The sequence below is a fragment of the Cydia pomonella genome, chromosome 16 (assembly GCF_033807575.1).
Source record: "Cydia pomonella isolate Wapato2018A chromosome 16, ilCydPomo1, whole genome shotgun sequence".
In the NCBI taxonomy this organism is placed as follows: Eukaryota; Metazoa; Arthropoda; class Insecta; order Lepidoptera; family Tortricidae; genus Cydia; species Cydia pomonella.
In genome coordinates this window covers 4,707,078-4,730,800 of record NC_084718.1, presented here as the reverse complement: position 1 = coordinate 4,730,800, position 23,723 = coordinate 4,707,078, and the positions used below count along the sequence as shown (strand labels likewise).

Sequence of the window (23,723 nt, the reverse complement as noted above, 5' to 3'; positions counted from 1 at the left end):
ATTATTCTACTTCTGAGCTATGTAGAAATGTACTTAAATAATGACTGATTAGAAAATAAAATGACCAACGAGAAAGAAAAAAATAATAAGAGAAAGATAAAAATAGAACTTGTTATGAAATTAGACAAGTAAAGTCAAAGTCAATATATTCTTTATTCAAATAGGCCTAGCAACAAGCACTTTTAAATCGTCAAATTTTACAAATATCATCTTAATCTTAATATCAGAGCAATTTATTGATGCAGTTATTATTGTTCTCAAAAAAACATTGAATTATTATAGATATGGCAAACTTAATAATAAGAATTTCACAAAAGGATCGTCAAACACCAACATTGTATAAAAATACTAGTCTAGAAACTTTCTAGAATAATATCTAAATGTCAAAAAATACGGTATATATACATTGAATTATCAATTTCATCATTATTAACATAACAATAAATAATTCATTATATACAATCACACTTAATCCCACGGTGTTTCATCATTCATGTAGTCTTGTGTGCTATAATAGGCTTTAGAGATAAGCTTACGTTTTACCTATTTTTTTAATTTACTAACAGACAATTCAGTTATAATATAAGGAAGTTTATTGTAAAATCTTACACAACTACCCATTAATGATTTTTTAATTTTATGGAGCCTAGTGAAGGGCACTGCGAGCTTATTTCTAGTATTAATATTATGTATTTCACAGTTTTTCTTAAAACTGGCAATGTTTTTATGCACATACAGAATATTCTCATAAATATATTGACAGTGCAGTCTCATTATTTTAATGTCCTTAAACTTATCTCTAAGTGAGTCTCTATGGTTCGTTTTTTTTATATTGCCCTCTTCTGCAGAACAAAAATGGTATTTATCTCTGAAGCACTGCCCCATAGTAAAATACCATATGACATAATGCTATGAAAGTAACTAATAAAGTAAACTAATCGAGCTGTTTTCACGTCTGTTAAACGACGGATCTTGCTCACTGCAAAAGCTGCAGAACTCAGTCTATTCGAGAGATTAGCAATATACCCCGTGTAAAACCAAATTGTTTGTTGTGCATTAGATTATTTATGTTAAAATGTTTCAATAACTGAGACAAAACTAATTTTTCAAAAAATTTGCTGAATGTCGGTACCTAACACTGATATCAGTCTAAAGTTAGTGGGGTCAGATGTGCTACCTGATTTAAATAAAGGAGTGACTTTACTATGTTTCATTAGATCAGGAAACTCACCGCAGTCAACACTGTTATTAAATATAACTACCAGGTCAGGCGCTATAACTTCTATTAAGGATTTGACAGTATGAACAGAGAGTTCCCAGAGGTCACTAGTTTTTTTTTACATTAATTGATTTAAACGCCTTTAATATATCTGAGGCACTCACGTGTTCAAAATTAAGGTTTCTATTACATTCTGGGATATTCTCTTCTAACAGTGTAACGGCAGACGAGGGTGATGAATTTAAGTCCTTAGTTGTGAAAACTGGTACCATGGTGAAGAATTTTTCAAATTATGTTGCTACATCTAATCTGGATTCTTCTTTTAGAAGAAATAAAAGGCTAGTCGTTTCTTCATGAAACCATAAAATTCCAATTTTATTATTTCAGATGGGAATCAAGGCAATTTTCGATCCAATTAAGTCAGAGGTCAACATGTTGTCAAGTGATGGTCGACAATTTGTATCCCAAGCCATTCAAAAAGCCTTCATCGCGGTGGATGAACTGGGCACGGAGGCGGCAGCAGCCAGTAAGTTTATTATCCTTTTCTGTTATTCTTAGGTTACACAACTTATAAAGTTACCACTTTGTACGGAGAAGCTAGACCAAATTATTAAAAAAGCGAAATGATTTTAAAATTTGTGACCGTGACATTAATTTGAAACAACTGGAAAAAGTAGAGAATTATTCAGGTAAGTATTTTTTTGTACTTTTTTTATTTATTGACAATAACAATATACATAATGGATATATACAGATGAATACTATAACTAGCTTATATCTAAAATAGGCCCTTGAGGCATTGTACCAAGGATGCTGGCGGCATTTCCTCGTTGTATCGCAATACTGATACGTTGTGCGAGGAAGCCGCCAAGCTCTTCGGTCACCAGTTACATCAACCAGACGTTTCGCGATTTCTCCAAAAAACTTGTGCGCGCTGGGACCCCATGGACCTAGAGTTTCAAAGAGTATTTTTTTTATATGTTTTTGGCGTTTAGTTGATAAGTAAATAATGTTTTTATAGTTGTCTTCCCTTATTAATAACTTTAATAAAGTGGTAGGTACTAGGTACATTTTTGGTGATGAAGCCTGCTAATTTGTTTTGTGTACACTTGACGAAGCCTGCGTTGCTGATCACGAACTATGAATTAACATGTTTTTCTTCTTCTTCTTCCGGCCTTGTCCCATTTCTAATTGGGGTGTCGACTTTCCTAATCCTCCTTCTTCAAAGATATCGTTTCTGGGTCGTCGCTGGGTCTAAATTGTTATTGGAGAGGTCCTTATTAATAACTGACATCCAGGTAGTAAGGGGTCTGCCACGAGGATTTGGTCCTGATATGAGGCTTAACGCACTTTTTGTCATGTGCTCATCAGGTCTTCTCACTACATGGCCGTACCAGCGCAAGCGCGATTCTATGACTGTCTTGTATCGGCCTGATCTTATATGTAGATTCCGCGGATGTAGACATTAGGCACTTTATCGAACATGGTCACTCCTGCGGCCCACCTGAGCATCCGCATTTCCACCACATGAACTCTGTTCAGCTGTAACTTGGTAGTCGGCCAGCAGTCCGCGCCATAGATCACGAAAGATCTTAATGCGATTTTTTTTATAGATCTTGTTTTTTTATTTTTAGAGGCATTCTGGGATCCCAGAAGACACCTGAATGGACTTATTGTTTCTTGTATGTATATTTTTAACTATAATATTAGGATTTTCTCTCCGCCGAACCTTTCTCTAATTATAGTTACAGCTTTTATTTTATGAAATCTACCATGGAATTGAACAGAAAATTAAGAAAATTCAGAACGTATGTACATATTAACAGAATCTTTGGATATACATAGTACTTTACTGTAAAATAATTATTTTTATATAAAATGCAAAACTTTATCTACCAGATTAAAATACATTTAAACAGAGTCCGACTTTGTGTTTATTTCCTCAGAGTTGCCTTTCACTACTCTACTATACTGAAGCCACGACAGTTTAAATTAGCAAAATTTAACGACACGACTTACTTATTTACTTACTCCTTTGGCGCAGCGATCCAAAGTGTGTCTTGGTCTCCAACACGACCGCTCGTCACCGATCCCGGTCCTGTACAGTTTCTCGCTAGTATTCAATCGGGAGCTTGCGCAGATCTGCGTCCACCACATCCACCCATCGATACCTAGCCAGACCGGCCGAGCGGCGTGCTGTCGGTTTATCTTAAAAGCTCTTTTCACCACCCGATCGCCTCCCATTCGCCCTAGATGGCCGAGCCACCAACACCTTTGCGCCTTTGTCACACCAGAGTATTTGTTAAACTTCGGCGTTTTTGCGAATTCTCCAGGTGCCATCGGGCCTCTGCGTTGGACCGAGGATTTTGCGTAGAATCTTCGTCTCAGCCACCAAAAGCTGAATTGAATTTCTTCCTTCAAAGTTTGTGTCCAGATTTCAAACTTCACATCCGTATATTAAGATAGTTCTTATTAGGTTAAGAACGACACGGCTAAATTACATAAATTAGTTATCGGGATAAGTTTGGCCTAAGTATTATATTTATTAAATGGTGAAGGTAAAGTAGTATGTGTTTAAAGAGGTAAAATACACAATGCAAATACGTAGGTTGAATAAGTTCTAAACTAACTTAAAGGAGCATAAGTATTACGTTAATAATCTATTAAAATTTATTATGTTTTAAAATTGACCTTAACTGTTTAAGTTAGAATCTCTCTCCGCACAGACTCTATTTGATATTGCTGAATATTTTTTTTGCTTTTGTATTATTTCATTTATTTACAAACGAGTATTATTATTTTCAGCTTCTATGAGATGGCATTTATGTTGTGCCCCGTATTGGACAGATGAATTCGTTGCAGACCGCCCCTTCTTCTATTTGCTCATGGCTCACGAGATCCCTGTATTCTATGGATCTTTTCATGGAAACGAAAATTCACAATAAAATAGGTACTGCAATTGTCTTGTATGATTGAATTTATTGAGAATCAATAGTTAATATCCATTAAAATAGTTTTCTACCGCCAGAATTAATCATAATTGTTTATTTATAGCTCAAATGGGATTGCAAATATGTCGAGATTAATTTTGGACTAATATAGTAGATCGTCCTTTCTTTTATCTACTCATGGCTCGCGAGATCCCTCATTTTATAGCATTTTTAACGAAAAGAAAGTTTGTGTATTGTTTCTGATCGAGCTTACGCTTTGTCATCTACTTACAGCTAAACCGTGTTCATTTTCTTTAGCTTAGTGTTATAAAAATACACATTAGCGTTTTTTGAGTGTCAGCGTCTAGTCGGCGCTATGGAAAATGGCGTCGCTGCGTAGTTGCACCAACTTTGAGTTGACTAGACGCTGACGCTCAGGAGACGCTAGTGTAGGATGGCTCTTAATCGTTATTTGAAAAAAAATTAAGCGTTGTGCATTTATTTTGAAACAATTAAATTTATATTGATTTAAATCAACACGATTTTCATTTATAATTTTAAAACGAATACGAGACTTAATCACAAAGTGACAACCCTAGCGCACAAGTGTATTCACTTCAATCAATCAAGATCAAGTGCGGGTAGTTCGCAAAACCCGCGCAGCAAGATGTTGATACAATTCCTCGCCAGTCTGCCTGTGACCACGAACGTAACGTCACGTTCGAAATGTCAGGCCATAGAATAAACGTAAGTTTACGCTATTAAGTCCCGTATTAGTTTTTTAATTATGAATTAATACTTATATAGGTAAAAATATTATATAATCTTTGATATAATAATGAAGTGTCTATAACTGGTGTCTTTTTAGTTTTGACTGTATTAGTTACAGCAGACCATCCCTTTCTCTACCTACTCATCGTTACAACTAACCATATCCTTATATTTTGTGGAATCTACCATGGAACAGAAAATTGAGAAAATTCAGAACATGTGTCATTACCAACTCATGATATGTAGTAGGCACATATCATGAGTTGGTAATTCCTTTTAAATAATTAGTTCCATTTATCAATCAATCAATCAATATTTTTATTTGTTAAACATAGGTTGGTACTTAGGTAGTTAGGTGTTACAATTTAGTACTTAGTATCACTATGTGTTACCAGCATTAGAATTTAGAATGTAAAACTTTGTCTAGCAGATCAAAATACATTTTCAGATAGCTTGGTACGGTGAAAACTGTACCCGCTACCTAATTTGCGATTAGAGATTGTAAATTGTATGAAGATGACAACAATCACTGTACCCAAAGTAAACAGTGTAATGGCAAATAGAAAAACTAAAGTAGCTAAAAGTAGTAGTAGATTCGTACTTTGTTTTTAGCTGCGTAAACTATGGAAGGTAGAGTAAGAAATAGAATCTCCATACCAAAAAGTGTCCGTCAAAAAACCTTAAATAGGTGGCGCTACAGTACCTAGAATACTTGAAAAAAAATTCAAATAATAGCGCACTTCACACCGTCAATAACGCCTAGGTTCTTAGTTACTCTAGCGCTACTCTGGAGAGATTTTGAACTATTATTTATAGCTGACAGCTGGACACTTTTGCAACAGTTCTGCCAATGGAGATTGTATTCCTTATGGTAGAGACCTTCCATAGTGTAAACCTAGATCTGTTGTGCATATTCGTTGCTAAGCAACGGCGGTGGCGCATCGCGCGGGCGATATCTATTTATCTATTTGGCCTGCAACCCTTCGTTTCCCGGCCTCTATAGTAATATAAATTCAAAACTAACTTAAGAACAATAGGTTTTTAATGTAGTTATACCTATATTGTTGCTAAAAACATTTCAAATTTGACGACCGGTTTGGCCTAGTGGGTAGTGACCCTGCCTACGAAGCTGATGGTCCCGGGTTCAAATCCTGGTAAGGGCATTTATTCGTGTGATGAGCATGGATATTTGTTCCTGAGTCATGGGTGTTTTCTATGTATTTAAGTATTTATAAATATTTATATATTATGTATATCGTTGTCTAAGTATCCTCAACACAAGCCTTATTGAGCTTACTGTGGGACTTAGTCAATTTGTGTAATAATGTCGTATAATATTTATTATTTATTTATATTTAAAATATATTTTTCGCAGCTCCGGCCTGGCAACGTGAACGCTGCGGCCATTTTTGGACCGGCGAAACGTTCATGGCGAACCGTCCATTCCTGTATCTACTCATGGCTGACGATGTTCCTATTTTTTATGGATCTTTTCATGGAAATAACATTCCCAAGTACCTTCCCGTTTAATACTTAGTTCCATTAATGATATCTAGCGGACTGAAGTTAATTGGTTCATTAAAAATATTAAACTACTTACGTATAACTATTGTATTCTTTTTTCTCTAGGTTAAGTTATATTTTAAGATTTGTCTCGCCCTAGCAGGGTCCATGCTTTACTTCATAATGTTGTTATTATGTGAACACCTTGTAATAGCATGGATGGCATTCAATAAATGATATGATATGATATGAACTAAGAACGAGACTTTTTATTTATTTCCTAGGAGCTCCCCATTTGCACACTATTTCACTCCAAAGTCGGCGCAGAGTAAGCTTGATCCGACTATACCTATATATAAATCAAAAGGCGTTATTACATCTATCCTTTTAGAAATCACTTTCTAAAAAAATATAAGTAGTGACTTTAATAACGTTAGATGCTTTGACATATATCTAAAGACGAGCTCTAAGGGCAATAAGAATGGGGCCAGTACAACGGTGTAACGCACACGAATTCGAGCTAATCGTGCAGTCTCACGCCCGCCACAACGCGATTGGTTGATGGCAACTAGTTGCGTTAGATTGCACGATTGGCTCGAATTCATAAGTGACACCACTGATCTAGCACCATTTTTAATACCCGTAAGGGCCCCGTCCTTAGATATATGTCAAGATGCAATTTGGTTGACCGTTCCTTACAAGTGTCCGGCGGCCGGATAGATGTAAATCATGTAAAAAGCCTAAAACTTTATCTTTTAAACGTATAATATGTGTTATTTATAAAGGTTATAAATAGTATACTTATTTATTATTTCCAGCAGCAATCATGCTTCAAGACTGTTGCGGCGGTTTTTGGACCGGCGAAACGTTCATCGCGAACCGTCCTTTCCTGTATCTACTCATGGCTCACGATGTCCCTATTTTTTATGGATCTTTCCATGGAGTTAACATTCCCGAGTACTTTCACGTTTAATTGAAAATTGTTTATTAAAAATAAATAAAATAAAAATAATAAATACTACAGGACATTATTACACAAATTGACCAAGTCCCACAGTAAGCTCAATAAGGGTTGTGTTGAGGGTACTTAGACAACGATATATATAATATAAATATTTATAAATACTTAAATACATAGAAAACACCCATAACTCAGGAACAAATATCCATGCTCATCACACGAATAAATGCCCTTACCAGGATTTGAACCCGGGACCATCAGCTTCGTAGGCAGGGTCACTACCCACTAGGCCAAACCGGTCGTCAAAAAACAAACCTTAAAACTAAATCACAACTTCCGCAAAACCAGAGTATTGTTTGTTGGCAGACGCAGCATACTTATTAGTTTCATTAATTATATCTAGCGGATTTAAATAAATTGATTACTAAAAAATATTGAACTACATACATATAACTAAGAATGAGACTTTTTATTTATTTCCTACTAGCTCCCCATATGCACACTTTTTCACTCCAAAGTCGGCGCAAAGTAAACTCGGTCCGACTATACCTATATGTATAAATCAAAAGGTGTTATTACATCTATCCTTTTAGAAGTCACTTCCTAAAGAAATCCATCCTTTTGTTAGGCACCAACCTTCTTTATAAAGTGACTTGAATAACGTTAGATGCTTGGACATATATCTAAGGACGGGCCTAACGGGCAATAAGAATGGGGCCAGTACAGCGGTGTCACGGTGTGGCGTCTCACTCCACAACGCAATCAACCAATCGGTTGATGAGTTCGCATCACGCGCGCGATTGGTCGCAACTAGTTGCGTTACACTGCACGATTGGCTCGAATTCGTGAGTAACACCACTGAACTAGCATCATTCTTAATGCCCGTAAGGCCCGTCCTTAGATATATGCCAAGATAGATGCAATTTGGTTGTAATAAGCGTTTTACTAGGACGGTAAGGTTTAAGATCATTTATTCTCATAAGAATTTACAATTCACTTATCGAGATAAATACAAAACAGTATATTAAATTTTGTTTAGAGCGCACAAATAACTTAAATATTTCATTTAACTTAACTAAAGAAGGTAGTTTTACAAAAATACTTATTAATAACCGACCGCCCGCAAAGCGGGCGGCGATAACGCACGAGTATCTATGCGAAACAAGTTTACAATTGGGTACACAGAAAGGTTAATACTAGATGTGGCATGCATACACTGAGCGTAGTTGAGTATAACATAGGTAAGTTGCGTTACTTAGGTCTATAAATGTATTTTAAATACATATTATTATGTCATTGTATCTTAATTATGTTTATTGAATTGTATATTTTATGGCTGCAGTGATAAGTTCGATTTATGAAAGTATATACAAGTAAGTATTAGGTGCATATAGCAATATTTTAATTTAGAAATTCTTTAAACGTGATTTTTAAGCAAGGATTTAAAATGGGACATTGATTTTGTTTCTTTAATAACTATAGGAAGTTTGTTAAACAATTGAGCACCTTCGTATAAAATACTTTTTCGTCCGTAGTTTGTTCGCGATGGACGTAAAATTAAGTCGTTGGCATTACGTAATTTCATTCTTTGCACATGGTGCTTCCTAGTGAAGTTTAATTGAGTTCGTATATCGTTTTTAAGTATTTTTCTTACTAATAGGCAGTTATAGTACACATAGGTTTGATTTATATTCATGAGTTTCGTTTCACTATATAAGGTTTTTGTTGGAGTTAGATAATGATATTGAAATAGCACTTTTATGAGTTTATTCTGGGCAATTTGCAGTGCTTCAAGATTAGTTTTAACGGCAGTACCCCACACTTCAATTAAGTAGTCTATGTGCGGTTTTATAAGCGAGTTATATATGGTGTACCGTACTTGAGTTGGAATATTTTTTGCAAAGCTCCGCAAGGCCCCACTTAATGACGTCAGTTTGGATTTTACTTTATCAATATGTGGCTTCCAATTTAAGTTTTTATCCAGTATTAACCCAAGATATTTTTATTTTTCTACTTTTTGAATGGCTACGTTGTTTATTTTAAGAGGTTGAAATTCCGGTATTTTTTTATTTTTGGCTGCAAAAATTATATAGTTCGTTTTCGAGATGTTGATAGTTAATAGGTTACATTGAAACCACGTGTATAATAGGTCCAGATCATTTTGCGCATCATTTATAACAGCTGCTGATAGAGTTTCCAAAATAAAAGAGGCTTGTATCGTCTGCATATAGTGTAATGTCACCTTTAAGGCCAAGTTCGTTTATGTTATTAATGTAAATAAGGAACAGTAACGGTCCTAAAATTGAGCCTTGAGGGACGCCACATGTTATCGCTTTTAGCTCGCTTTGATGGTTCTGAATTTTAACTATTTGGTGTCGATTTGTGAGGTATGATTTAAGTATATCTAATGCAGTACCAGCAATACCTAACGCTCGTAGTTTTTGTATAAGCAGGCTGTGACTGACGGTGTCAAATGCTTTTTTTAAGTCTATGAAGATGCCCAATGCTATTTGCTTATTGTCTATGTTAACTTTTATTCTTGTTACTATATCAATTGTTGCCGAAAGTGTGTTTGATTGGGGTTGAAAACCATATTGTTTTTCATAAAGGAAATTTACAGTGTTCAAATATGTTTTAATGCGACTATATAAGACCTTTTCAAATACTTTTGAAATTACTGGGAGAACAGAGATTGGGCGATAGTTATTTGGATCAGATTGGGTTCCAGATTTGTAGATTGGTGACACTTTAGCTAGTTTTAAGCTATTAGGAAAGACACCTTCGTTAAGACTTCTATTTATGCAATTAGTTAAATCTTCTTTTATTAGGTTCTTAAGATATTTTATTGATTTCGTATTTAGGCCATCTAGTCCTGAGCTTGTATTAAGATTAAGATTATCAATTATTTTTGAAATTTCATCAGTAGTAGCAGGTTTAAATTTAAATAGTTTAAAGGGGTTTGGCTTGGAAGTACAAGTATATGTTGTATTTTGACTGTAGTTTTTAGGAATTGCATCTGCTAACGACGAGCCGATATTGGAGAAATAAGTATTAAAAATGTCACACATTTCCTTTACATCTGACGTAGTTGCTGTTCCAGAGTCCAGTTTTGCCGGTGCTGAGCGTTCTATCGTTTTGTTCGCTGATAGACTATTAACTGCTGATAGACGGTAGCATCTGTTGACCGTTCCTTACAAGTGTCCGGCGGCCGGATAAACGTAATTCATGTAATCAACCCAAAACTCTATCTTATAAACGTATTTATAACTTTATAGGCTATAAATAGTATATTTATTATTTCCAGCAGTGATCATGCTTCGAGAATGTTGCGGCCGTTTTTGGACCGGCGAAACGTTCCACGCGAACCGTCCTTTCCTGTATGTACTCATGGCTCACGAGGTCCCTATATTTTATGGAGTTTTTCATGGATCAGAAAAGGGATCATCCATTAATGACATCACACGTTTAGAGGAAGGGAGGGGGTCAAGAAAATGTGACATGTTGTGACAAGGGGAAGGGGGAGTCACAAACTTTGCGACGTCACTTTAACCCAACACAGTAACCCAATTTTTTTTATTCGCTGTGCACTTATATAACGTGTTTTTGGAACGATAATCATTTTTATTCGTTTAATTGTCTTTCGTAATCGGTTTTGTCTGTTTTGGGTTATAAAATTACGAATATCTCTTTTATCAAAAACATTTTGAAAATATATTAGTAAGTAATACCTAATTCGATTTGCCGATTTCGTTGAAAACAAAATTGCTAAAAATGTGACGTGAGGGGTTTGCCAAATGTGACCAAGTATGACAACGAGGGAGGGAGTCAAAAAACCTCGAAATTCGTGTGACGTAATTAATAAAGTAAAATACAGAACTAGATCTTTCACAATAAATCACAACAAAATCTTCGAATAGACTAGATACTTTCCGGTTAAATATTTCGTTCGATTTATGATTAACTATATTTACCAGATTGAAACTAATTAATTAAAAATATTTAAATACATAAGTACCTGTGGACTAAGCCAAAAGCCAAAAGGAACGAGAACAGAACCCCTAGTGTAAATTTATTCGGAAGCGTGACGTGACTTACGCGTTTGCGTTAAGTCCATGTCAAGTCTCATTTAGAAACAGCGCGCCTAGCGAAGTTTTGGAAACTGAAAATCCCATACAAAATGAGACTTAACGCAAACGCGTGCGTCAGATTTCGCTATCGAATAAATAATTTACACTAGGGGTACCTACTGGGCAAACCAAACGCTCGTTAGGCAGACAACTTACAACCAAGAGTAAATAACTGGCAAGAAGTAGCTCAAGACAGAGCGTAATGTTATGATTGGGGGAGGGCTTTATCCGAGAGGGGTCGAAACCTACTTAGTTTTAAATAAATTCAATTAATTATTTTATGTTACTTCATTAGTTATTTTTATCGTGTCTATAACTAAAGTTGATTATGGAATAAATAAGATTCAAATTGAATTCTTTTATTTTATACCTACCTAAGAATCAGACTTTTTATTTATTTTCTAAGAACTGCCCATTTGCATACTTTGTTACTTACAGTTTGAATCTTGCGAAACGTTCAAGGCAGACCGTTTCTGTCTTACGTGATATTTGATGGAATTTTCCGCGGAAAACCAAATAAAGAACATACCTATTACTATTTCACAATAAAGTACAACTAGCCCTAGGATACTTATAGCAATTTCCAGTTAAATGGGTAACACCTACCGTTTATAATACAAAATGTTATTTGTTTTACAAGGGGGCAACGCTGTCGAGCTAATATTGCTCGCAACGCTCAAGATTTCACTCTCGTGGTTCAATTTGGGAATCTTTCGCTTATTCGGGTGTCAAGGCACGAGGGTTAAACAAACTTCGCCCCCGAGTGGAACACAAAATTTTTCACCACACCAACGCGAGCAAACTAACTATGAAATAAAATAATAAAAAACGTAATAAGAAAAATATTAAAAACCATTATATCCTTTCGAGATGGCCATGCCAGCGGAGATGATGTGCTTTGATGTTGCCGATGTGACATCTTATTAGGTACGACGGATATTAATCTTACTTCTTACACCATAAACACAAACCCAAATCATTCCTCAATGCATAAATACTGGATAATTCTATAAACACTGCATGAGAACAAATATTTACATTATATTTTTGACCTTGATTGTACCAACCAATTCATCGCATTGCATGAAAACAATCAGGGAGGGTTACTCGCAAACCCATTATGAATAATATATGATTAATTATCACAGATATGCCGGAGATCCGCCTTATCCCACAAGGGTAACAAAGACAATCTCACGAAAGCGCTCTTTGATTTTAGTGGTTTAATTTCAAATGCCACCAATTTATATTGTTGATATCGTCTTAAACATAATGTAGCTTTAATTTATTAATTACAACATTCATTTATAAATTACAGTTTAGAACTACAGTATAAATACGCTAAACTATAATAATATTGTACAATCATGGACAATAAGGCGCTATATATTTTATAACAGACTGAAATTAGTAAAAAATAAAAATACTAAGCAGATCTACTGTGTGCTGCTACTATTGAAAGTGATCAAATTTTACCAGTGTTTAACAACTTACATTAAATACTTCTACTCGTCGACTATGATGGTTAAAATAGTCCAAGATTTAACTCGGTTGCCTTTCACCCGAGTCGAACACTCTACTTTTCATTTCGAATGCGAGGAAATTAAGATACATGTGTATTAAAAAAAACTTTACTGAGTATAAATTTTTATAGTATTCCTTGGACACTTTCAAATAATAATTTAGATAAAAGTGTTTTATTTATGGAATTGGGAGTTAAATATCAAGACGGAAATTGTACAACAAGTCCATTTAAAACGAAATATTAATTGCTTATCGTAAAAAAATTAAAAGAAACGTATCTACTTGAAAAGTAAAATGCCCTAGAGTAGAAACATATCACTTTTTGCGCACTCCATAGAACAACAATGACCCACTTCAGAGCATGACAAATGAAAAATTAATTTGGTTGAAAATAAACCTACTAATGTAAATCGTGAATCCACCCTGCAATTGTGTTTGCCTACAGCCTAAAGGGATTTGTCTATGTCTATGTATCCTAAGTATAATGTTACTGATACCGCGCCATGTCCCTATTTGGGTAATCAGACCAAGCTAAGTTGGCAGCGATTTTGATAGCCCAGCCTGTGCAAGTGTTAAGTAAACGTCATAATTTCAGTTTGACGTTTAAAAGAACATTTGCACTGTCTGGGCTGCCAAAATCGCTGCCAACTTATCTTGGACGGACTCTAACAAGTTTATCATCTGTATGTAATTCCATTTAGCTGGTATTGCGTGACGGAGGACATGCAAACATGTAAAAACCCAAATATCGAAAGATTTATAGTATAAATATTTGATAATATTCAAGAGTTCGCAGCAAGCTCGGTTCAAGCAAGTTCAGCAAGCGGCGGGTCGCTAGTTCTTTGATAAAGTAAGTAAGTTGGCCCTGGGTACGTCCTTAAACTACGTCCAAAAGAGAAGTATGGGCACCGTGAATGTCATCTCGCTTTGTGTGGTAGGGCACAGCACAGCGAATGTAATTCCAAATCTAGAGCAAAGCCCAACTGGGGAAATATCTCCTTACAGAAAACCGCAGACAAATAACACTAGACCCCACTCATAGTGTTGTGTTCCTGCCGGTGAGTAAGGTTGCCAGAGCTTAACTAGGGAGACGTGCCGGTAATCGCTTACCATCAGGCTATTTGACTGCTCGTTTGCCTCCTATACAAAAAAAAACACCAATAGCAATCGCACTGACAGATGACAATCATGAGACTTATAACATTGTGAATCTTAGGATAAGAAATAGAAGGTGAATAGGGAGAGTGCATAAGCCGTAGGGGGGTAGCACAGGAGACGTTAGATTCTTGGCGCGAGGTGTACGTGTATATGTCAGTTTTAATTTGACTGTCAGTGGCTCATGGTACGGGTACTAGTTGATCCTATCATCTATGCACGGAGGCGATGTTCAAATAGAGAGGGACCTTTAGATTAACAGTACCGAGTCATCCATTTCCTGAAACTTGTCACCCCTATTCTCATATCCGACCTATTAATATGATAGCAAGCGTTATTATTTACTCAGATATCATCGAGATATCCAAGCCCTCCGGAAATATGTATGCGTGTTTCCGGTAACAAGGCATTGTTATAGGTATTATGACTGCGTCGACCGTCCAGTGGCGCCTTAACCATCACGATTCACTAAATTGACGAATATTTTAGTGCAACCTGACGATGACGTGCAAAACCGTTATTCTGTAATCAGTTGTCGATTTAAATTTAGCTATAATATTAGCTTTGAATTCAAGAATATAAACCTTGTTACAACAATATAAATAAAACCTAACCAATTAACGAATACGTCAAAGAGCATATAATCACTACGTGAATGCGTCAGTCACAGATGACAGTAGCCGAAATTCCATTTTACGCTAAAAGCAAAACATCCTAGTGAGTATTATATTCTTTGATGCAGACTTGATGCAGACACACTCTACATCGCAGAACAAAAATAAAGATCACATTGAGATGAGACAAGATAAAGCTTTAAGTACAATCCAGTTCTAGGCTCGTTCTAGAATAGCGTTAGAAACTGTTAGAAGTGACGCCTCATCCGTGGGGTTTCGGGTTTAATTTGGACAAGGGAGGTTTTGAATGATGCGTACGTAGGAACATCTGAGACATGACATTGACAGAGCAGGCAGGCAGTGGCAGACATCTGTCCAGCGTTGCCAGATGGTCACAAAAGTCACATTTTTCGTGACTTTTCGCCTTCTCGTGTGACATGTGGGTGACTTACGATTTTGAGGCAATTTTTGTGACTTTTTAAGCTAGTCGATTTTTGGATACTTAAGTTTAGTTTTGCAATTCGTATTATTTAAGATCGCACCCAAGTTTACTAGCCCTTGAACCCGTGTCCAGACGAGACAATTTTTCGCCAATCTGATGAAATTGTCCGATCTAATCAGGGAGCCTACCGCGAAAACCGAAATTCGCAAATTGCGGGGATCTTTCTCTTTTACTCTCACTAAGACGTAATTAGAGTGACAGAGAAAAATGCCCGCAATTGACGAATTTCGATTTTCCCGGTAGCCGCCCAGGGCTATAACCGCGAAAATCGAAGTTCGTAAATTGCGGGCATTTTTCTCTGTCACTCTAATTCAGTCTTAATGATATTGGTTGTCGCGGCAGGCCCCAGGCCGTGCGGACGCAAATGCCAATTTAGCTGCCAAATTCAACCATCGATTATGACCGATATTACCGATAAAATGGAGGTGCGGACGCGGACGCAAGAATACAAATTGGTGACGCTAGTTTTTGGGCATTTTTGAAGTGAAAACTTCTTTAGCGGCGCTGTGCACTTTTTGTGATGGGGAAAAAATGTTAAACTCGCGACAGGCCACGTAACCGACAGATTCGTCAGATTGAAAATTCGTAAGACGGACACGTGACCTGATCGAAAAACTGTTACAATGTCATTGAAGCCAGTAGACCGCCGGCGCAACTTAAATATTAACGTTGTGCATTTTAATGTTAAAGAATTATAATAGTTCTGAAGTGTTAAATTTTTAATGTAATATAAATTGTCATGTTTGGGTACGATAGACGATAGCGCAATAAATGAATATTGTATTTTACTACATAAATGATAGTACTTTTATACTGATAATTGATTCAATTTGTGTAATAATGTCCTATAAATATTTATTTTATTTATTTATTTATTTAATTAAAGCAAGCAAAAAAATGGTTCATATTCAAAAATATCAAACATTTTTGGCAATTAGAGACAAATTATTTTTACATTTCAAATATTGTTAACGATGTGCTGGTATTCCGTGAAACGAAAACGATTATCAGGCCCGAAATCGGGACTGATTTCGGACCCAAAATAGGGAAGTGTGAATGTAATTGGCGCTTAAGCGAAGGCACGAAGGGTTCCGTAACAATCCGTAATATCGAACAAATAACAGCAAAAAATCACGTTTGTTGTAATAGAGTTCTTCAATATTTATTTTATTCTGTTTTTAGTATTTGTTGTTATAGTATAGCGGCAACAGAAATACATCATTTGTGAAAATGTTAACTGCTAGCTAGCTAGCTATCACGGTTCATGAGATACAGCCTGGTGACAGACAGATATATAGACGGACAGAGGAGTATTAGTAATAGTTTTTATATTTACGGTACGTTTTTACCCTTTGGGTACGGAATCCTAAAAATGTGACTTAACCAGCAAAAATGTGACTTTTAGGGGAACGAAACGTAACTTATGACTCCAGAGCCCTGGCAACACTGCATCTGTCATTCATTGTTGTCTGGAATCGACGCTATCATTTATTATTTTCTTGAATAATTCTACTCAATAGAAGTAAAACAATCGACATATTTGGTTTCTCTGTATTATGGAATTTACTTATTAACAATGGTGAATGTTATGAAAGGAGTGCTCGTGGAATGGTTGGTATTTTTTTTCTGATCATAACCTTATTCTATATTAACTCAAACATTGTTTTGCAACACTCAAGAACAACACTCAATAGTTAATAAAACAATAATTTTAACAAATAACTATTCAATGTAATCTAAATCCTGAGGAATGTTGAACATCTGATCAATGACTTCGTTTTCACACTGAAATGTATTCTTCATGTAGGATTTTAGAATGTAAATGTTCTCTGTCCATCGGTTCGCTGCAGTCTTCAAATCCTGAATAGAAAAACGCATTCTGTAAATTAGACCTTTTCTAGCAAATTTTACCTCTTTGCTGGTATCTCTTACCTCAATTTCAGTCTTTAACTGAGCTATATATTCAGGATCCGAGTCTCTATACTTCTGCAATTCTCTTTTTAATGCTTCTTCTTTCTTTGTCATCTCTTCTAAAGATTTCAATACCTCTGTTCTCTCTTCTGTTGCTTCACGACCAATCTATGAAATAGAGAAAACTTATGAGCTCACAGCATTCTGCCCTGCTATTCGCAGATGCAGTACTTGCATGAAAAAATAATTTAAATAAAGATGTTAATTAAAGGAGAACAAAATAAACAATTGCATGAGTTTTCCCATGTGATTACCTACTCCATTTGCGATAAGCGGGGCGGCATTCAATTTCAATAAAAAAACACTACTTATACATTACATTTACTGTTTGAACTGAGTCTGAAGAATCAAAGTAAATGAGAAGACTTAGAAAAAAAAAACATTTTGATGGTAGCTCTTAAACCTTTTAAAAGTTTAGGTCAATTTAAGGGGCTTTCAACACCCAATGTTCTTGAAATTGATGTTACTTAAGCAGTTTTTTAAGAAAAACTATTTGTGTTAGTACATATTTTTTTTTATATTCATTATATTTCAAAGACTGCGGCCATACTCAATACATGATTGAACAAAATCAGCTTGATAAAAAATAATTGCAAAGATTGGTCTCAAAGTCACCACTAAATGGTTCTATTTCTTTTCTTTTTTTACTTCTGGCCCTTATGGGTCTGCAATAAAAATCACAATTTAAAAACATTATACCTAAACCGCTAACTAGTAATATTACACAAGTAATCTCAATTTTTTTTATTTCTATAGTTTTCTTATTATTATCTTTCCTGTGTCCAGTAAACCAGTGTGCGTTAGGTATTGACAGCCTCGTAATTCTGATATATGTATGTTGTACAAATAGGTACTTACAGATTCACTTGCTATGGCTTCTTCAGTCTTTTTCATTTTTTTTGCACATTCTGCAAGTTCAGTCTGCATTTCATTGAGTTTTCTTTTCTTAGCATTCTTTACTTTGCTGAAAACACAGATAATTAAATTACAAATACAAGGTAGACCTATTTAGTGCATAAAGAATTTACAGAAAGATTAATAACATTCATACTTGAATAAACTAAAATTTGTTTCGAACACAAAACACATACATACATATACTTTGTTTTATAAATGTTTGGGTCGGACCAAAGTAACTGTGCATGGTATTTGCTATGATGGCAATGTCATCATTTATTTCAAATGTCTATGAAATTATCACTTTCATAATGACACTGTTACACAAGTTAGCTCTAACACATTCAGTGCCAGCGTTACGAGCATAGCCGATAACATGCAAAACACCGTATAACTATTTCACAACCTGTGGCCTAGTTGGCCAACCCTGCCTATGAAGCCGATGGTCCTGGGTTCGAATCCCAGTAAGGGAATTTATTTTTGTGATGAACATAGATATTTGTTTCTGAGTCATGGGTGTTTTCTATATATATAAGTATGTATTCATCCATACAAGTTTGTATATCTTCGCCTATCCCTTTGCCTAGTTTGGGGCTAGGGTGATCTGTGTAAGATGTCCCCTAATTAATATTAATTTATATCATTTATAAAAAACAGTGACTACGAACATAGAAGAACCCGACTTTCGGATCACTGGCACTGAACACAATTTTTGACAAAGTTCTAAACCTGGGGAAGGACCAAAAGTAAATGGAAGTTCCTATCTTCTCTGAGTCCACCAAGTGATCATCAACCAAACTCTGCACCACCTCTTTCACTGACTGCATGGTGATGCCTTTCTCTTTTGGTGCTATTTTTTCCAGCTCCTGAAAATAGGAATTATCAAAATATTTAATTCATCATGATATTGATGAAAACTATTTTTTTTTTGTAATATTACCTTCTAAATATGTATGTTTAGAATTTACTTGTTGGTGGTATAGAATAGTATACAATGTAGATGTTGTTAGTGTAACTATCAAAATCGACATTTGTATAGTAAAAAAGACAGGAAGAAACAGAGGTGGTCACCGATGGGAAGGATTCATTCCCATTTGTCCCCGCTGGCCAAAGATGGGAATGGATCGTTCCCATTTGTTCCCGCCGGGGACAGATGGGGACTACACGGGTTTGTTTCTAAGTGGATTAACGTGGCATTGACATTCATAGTGACCGTTGTAATTCAATTCATTTTTTTATACTACATCGGTGGCAAACAAGCATGCGGCCCGCCTGATGGTAAGCAGTCTTCGTAGCCTATGTACGCCTGCAACTCCAGAGGAGTTACAACTGTTACAAGTGCGTTGCCGACCCTAACACTCCGCACCGTCGTTGAGCTCTGGCAACCTTACTCACCGACTGGAACACAACACTATGAGTAGGGACTAGTGTTATTTGGCTGCGCTTTTCAGTAAGGTGGAGGTACTTCCCCAGTTGGGCTCTGCTCTAGATCTGGAATGACATCCGCTCATTTTATTTAGTAAAAAAAATACCTTCAACTGAAAGAAGTCCTTGCTATTATGAAATATCTCCAACATCTTAATCCTCTTCTCTTCAGCACTAAGTCCTCTTTTCTTAGACATTTTACTTGTTCCAGTGACCCGGCTATGAAACAGTTCTTACTGCACCTGGACGAGACCCTGGCCCTCGGGAGAAAGTTTATCCTTCAAGACCTGGATGAGACACATCTGTTTATATCTGCAGACATTGTAGAAACCTTACAAGCAAGAGTTGATGATCTGATGGACCAATTGAGCATCCCAGTTCATGATAAAGGCATATAATTTTAATTTGTATCTCTAAATTCAATATGGCGGCAAGAGAGTCGGGTAGAGTAAAAGATGGAGTCAAAAGCAGGGTCCTCGATGATGCTGCAAGGAAGCGCAGAGCCAGAAAAGCAGTGGAAGCGCTTGAGCAAGACAACTTCCATGAGGACCCACATGCAGACCTGGTTATGTCAAAGAAAATACCCAAGTTTGCTGATTCTAATGAAAAACCTACCAGGAAAGGGAAGAAAGCGAGGAGTGCAGATTATTATAAGATGAGGTTTAGGAAATCTTTTGCTCAGTTGGTTGAGGAAGATGCTAACTTTAGACCTGAACCTCCTAACTATTTGTCTGCTCAAGCACCTCCATCTAAGTAAGTCCATAAATATAACTGTCATTTAATTAACTATATTACAAAACATCATTTTGTGCATTAAAAATGGGTTGTTTAATTTCCCATACATTGATATACTAAACTAGCGATAATTTTATATCAAAATGTTGATAATGGTATGAGCGCAACCACATTAAGGTTCTATTTTATAAAGTTTTAGATTTCGTGAAGACTTTTCCTATGTATGTATTGAATTAATGAATTTAATTTACAGATTCCCAGACCGCCACTTCTGTGCCGTGTGTGGTTTCCTATCGAATTATACGTGCATTCCATGCGGAGCACGATATTGCTCGGTCAGATGTCTGGGCACTCATTTAGATACACGGTGCCTAAAATGGACTGCATAATTTGATTGTACGTTTCTAGCTTCTAAGATTCCAATTGCTAATAAATAAGTTTGTAACAATAAATAAATGTCTATTACTTACACAATAAAATAACCAAATAGAAATCTAATTCTATAGTAGACTGAAAAGCAACAAGTAATGAGACACTCGACTCACGATACTTCCAGTTCCCGCCTTTTATTTTTTCTTAAAACTTTTTTTATTTGTAGCGTGTTTGACTAGACGCTAAGAATACCTAATTTTTCATTTTAGCGACATCTAGCGTTGGATAGAAGCCTCATGTCAAACTGATGTGATAAGATTTGATTATAGCGCCATCTATTTTATTATAGTGGACTCTTTTTTTATGTGTCTACTCACCGCTAGATGGCATTTTTACGTCAAAGTTTTACCATTTTTTGTCTCGCTTATTAATGATAATGAGAATTTTTTTTTTCATAAAACAACTGTAAAGTTAATGGTATTAATTAAAGTCATTATAATTTCTAGTTTTATTCCGCAATATACCGCTAACCCACCCTTCGATTCACCCTCTTTGTAAACATGATTGGCAGACAATTCAGTTGGGGTCGATTAGACACATTTGCTGCGATAATTTAACATTTGTGACAACAGCTGTCATTTTAATACCACCAACGATCGGCGAAAGAATTGTCTACATAATTGCTAGTATTGGTTTACCCCTGCCTAGCTATTAAAAGTTACCTACTACGAATGAAAATATAAGGTAACTACTTATAATTGATTCATACAAACCTACACAAATCGATGAGTATTAAATTGTAATTAATAATTATTACTAAAATAAATAACTGTCCTACGCTCTCTTAAACGAAATTCACAACCTAATTGGAAACGATTTGACTGACTGCAAGCATAATTATTTGACAGAACCGCAGAACAAAGTGTGGAGTATCACAATAAACGTCATAATAATCATCACAGTTTTTCGCCGTGACTCTACGAAAATTTTAAGTTCGTTAAAAAGCTTAAATTAAAAACAAAAGGTTTATGTACAGAGGTAAGTAAGTGGATTAACGACTCCCGTTTACTATAAAAAATAATAATCCGTAACTAATGACACAAGACAAAGCCGCATAGAATCTGCACAGCTGTCCTTCTGTTTTTTATGCGTTATCGCGCGATAAGGGATGTTTGCGGCGCGTGCGCGATATCGCGGATAACGCCGCTTTGTGTCGCTATCACCAGATGGCACTCTCACTTCCTAGTCGCGGAAAAAACGTGCCCCAATTTTATCCTCAGATGTACAATGTACAGTCAGTATCAAAACCTGCGTGTCAATCTAAAATATGTGTCAAAAATATGTACCTACTATTTTCTGAAAACATGACAGAGACATGTATGTCTCTTTAAACAGAACAATTAAGAGCAAAGGGGCCGCTTCTCCATACAAACGTAGCCCCCATTTTCCTCTCTGTATAATGACATGGAAATAATTAAAGCCTGACTTGTAATATATGATCACACGCCTTATTGCGGAATTTCATTGGACAAACTGAACTGTCACCCTATACATGAAAATAACAGCGCCCTCTTGACAATGATCATAATATTTCTGATAGGGCTTTAGGTGCGAAAAACAGATTTTCTACAAACTTTTAAATGTTGCTGACTTTTATAATAATTAAAAATTCGAAAAAATCGAACGTAGGGGTACATCTATCGTTTCAAAATACTTTCAATAATGTGCCAAAATACTTTCAATAATGTTAATACCCAGAGAGGAAAATGAGGACTACGTTTGTATGAAAAGGCGATTTCGCACGGGTCCTTCACTTTCGTCTTAAACTGTCGCAGATACTTTTAAACCGAACTGTCTGTCGAGATATATCTCTATTTGGAAAAGTATTCGAGGGTGGCAGATACTTTTGGCGCGTTGTTTCATACACTACTATTCATGTTGACTGTACAAGATTGCCTGTCAACAGTTGACAGGCAGTCAGTTGAACTATTAAGCAACAACAATCGGAATGTTGTCAAAATGTCATAGAAAGTAGTATTGTTTCAGAATGGATATGTGATGAATGATTTGCATGTGTTCGGTATACATAGTATATGTAGTCGTATTTCAAGGCATACCTCCCCCCCCCCCCCCCCCTCCTTTTACCCCCCACCGTATCTCCAGCAGCTTTCCATATTATCGAATTTATAGGTTCGCGTGATTCCTGACTACGAAGCTGCATGATGTCGTGGGACTTGAGGTGGGATTTTGGTGAGTCAAATTTTACTTAGGTGCCTACCCATAAATTAGCTATTTATAGGTAGGTCATATTTTAACATGAGGCCATGAGGGATTTCCCAGATTACAGGCCTTTTATCAACTATAAAAACTAGTGATGTACCGAATGGTTTTGGCCGACAAGCCGACCAATCGCCACCGACTAGTAGTTCATAATCGTTACGTTTCGAAAAGGTTACATTCGTATGGCCACTCCACTGCAGCTGTTTTGTCTAAGTTCAGGTGCATTAGAAAAACAATTGTTTTGCTCCTTGGATATTTAAGTACAATTTATAAATATCTATGTGTTATATATATTGTTGTCTAAGTACCCTCAACACAAGCCTTATTGAGCTTACTGTGGGACTTAGTCAATTTGTGTAATAATGTCCTGTAATATTTATTTATTTATTTTATGACATTAAGAGGCAAAGCATGCGTCTTCGTGAATGGCACGATCTAAGCCTTAGGAGGTGATATTTTCATACTTACCTAATATTTTCAAAGCACCTCGGGCTGGATTCGATGGACATGGAAATAAAACCAAATATTTAACCACGTATTTCCCATCGTTTATTACTTTTTGACTTATAACACCTTTTATTTATTGTTTCCGTTACAGCTTGAGCATTACAGGTTTTTAACAATAACGCGATTATTTTAGAGCATATTCTCATTCGATATACTTAAATTTTTCATTAATATTTCGCAGAAAGTAACGCTGTAAAATATCTGTCATAAAGCGCCAATTACATTGACAC

General features: G+C 35.9%; 4 protein-coding genes across 4 annotated transcripts in view; 3 read left to right on the top strand and 1 right to left on the bottom strand.

Moving 5' to 3' along the window:
* LOC133526297 (serine protease inhibitor 3/4-like) overlaps window positions 1–11,865 on the top strand; it is a 44,455-nt gene extending 32,590 nt beyond the window's left edge. The window contains exons 7-8 of the mRNA XM_061862851.1: window positions 1,607–1,745; window positions 10,689–11,865. Coding sequence (XP_061718835.1) covers window positions 1,607–1,745; window positions 10,689–10,891 — 342 coding nt within the window. The 3' untranslated portion in view covers window positions 10,892–11,865. The remainder of the gene's footprint in view (window positions 1–1,606; window positions 1,746–10,688) is intronic.
* A 4,896-nt stretch (window positions 11,866–16,761) lies between these two features.
* On the top strand, window positions 16,762–20,053 carry LOC133526341 (general transcription factor IIH subunit 5). The gene is made up of 2 exons (XM_061862905.1): window positions 16,762–16,917; window positions 19,811–20,053. Exons 1-2 carry the CDS (start codon window positions 16,883–16,885, stop codon window positions 19,995–19,997), a joined length of 222 nt encoding a protein of 73 aa, XP_061718889.1. The 5' UTR covers window positions 16,762–16,882; the 3' UTR covers window positions 19,998–20,053.
* LOC133526338 (meiotic nuclear division protein 1 homolog) lies at window positions 16,844–19,796 on the bottom strand. The gene is made up of 5 exons (XM_061862903.1): window positions 19,707–19,796; window positions 18,904–19,040; window positions 18,136–18,241; window positions 17,239–17,385; window positions 16,844–17,166 (listed from the first exon to the last, which is right to left on the bottom strand). Exons 1-5 carry the CDS (start codon window positions 19,794–19,796, stop codon window positions 17,029–17,031), a joined length of 618 nt encoding a protein of 205 aa, XP_061718887.1. The 3' UTR covers window positions 16,844–17,028.
* Window positions 20,024–20,790, top strand: LOC133526340 (zinc finger HIT domain-containing protein 1). Its single transcript, XM_061862904.1, has 2 exons — window positions 20,024–20,352; window positions 20,588–20,790. Exons 1-2 carry the CDS (start codon window positions 20,024–20,026, stop codon window positions 20,721–20,723), a joined length of 465 nt encoding a protein of 154 aa, XP_061718888.1. The 3' UTR covers window positions 20,724–20,790.
* Window positions 20,791–23,723: the final 2,933 nt, after the last annotated feature.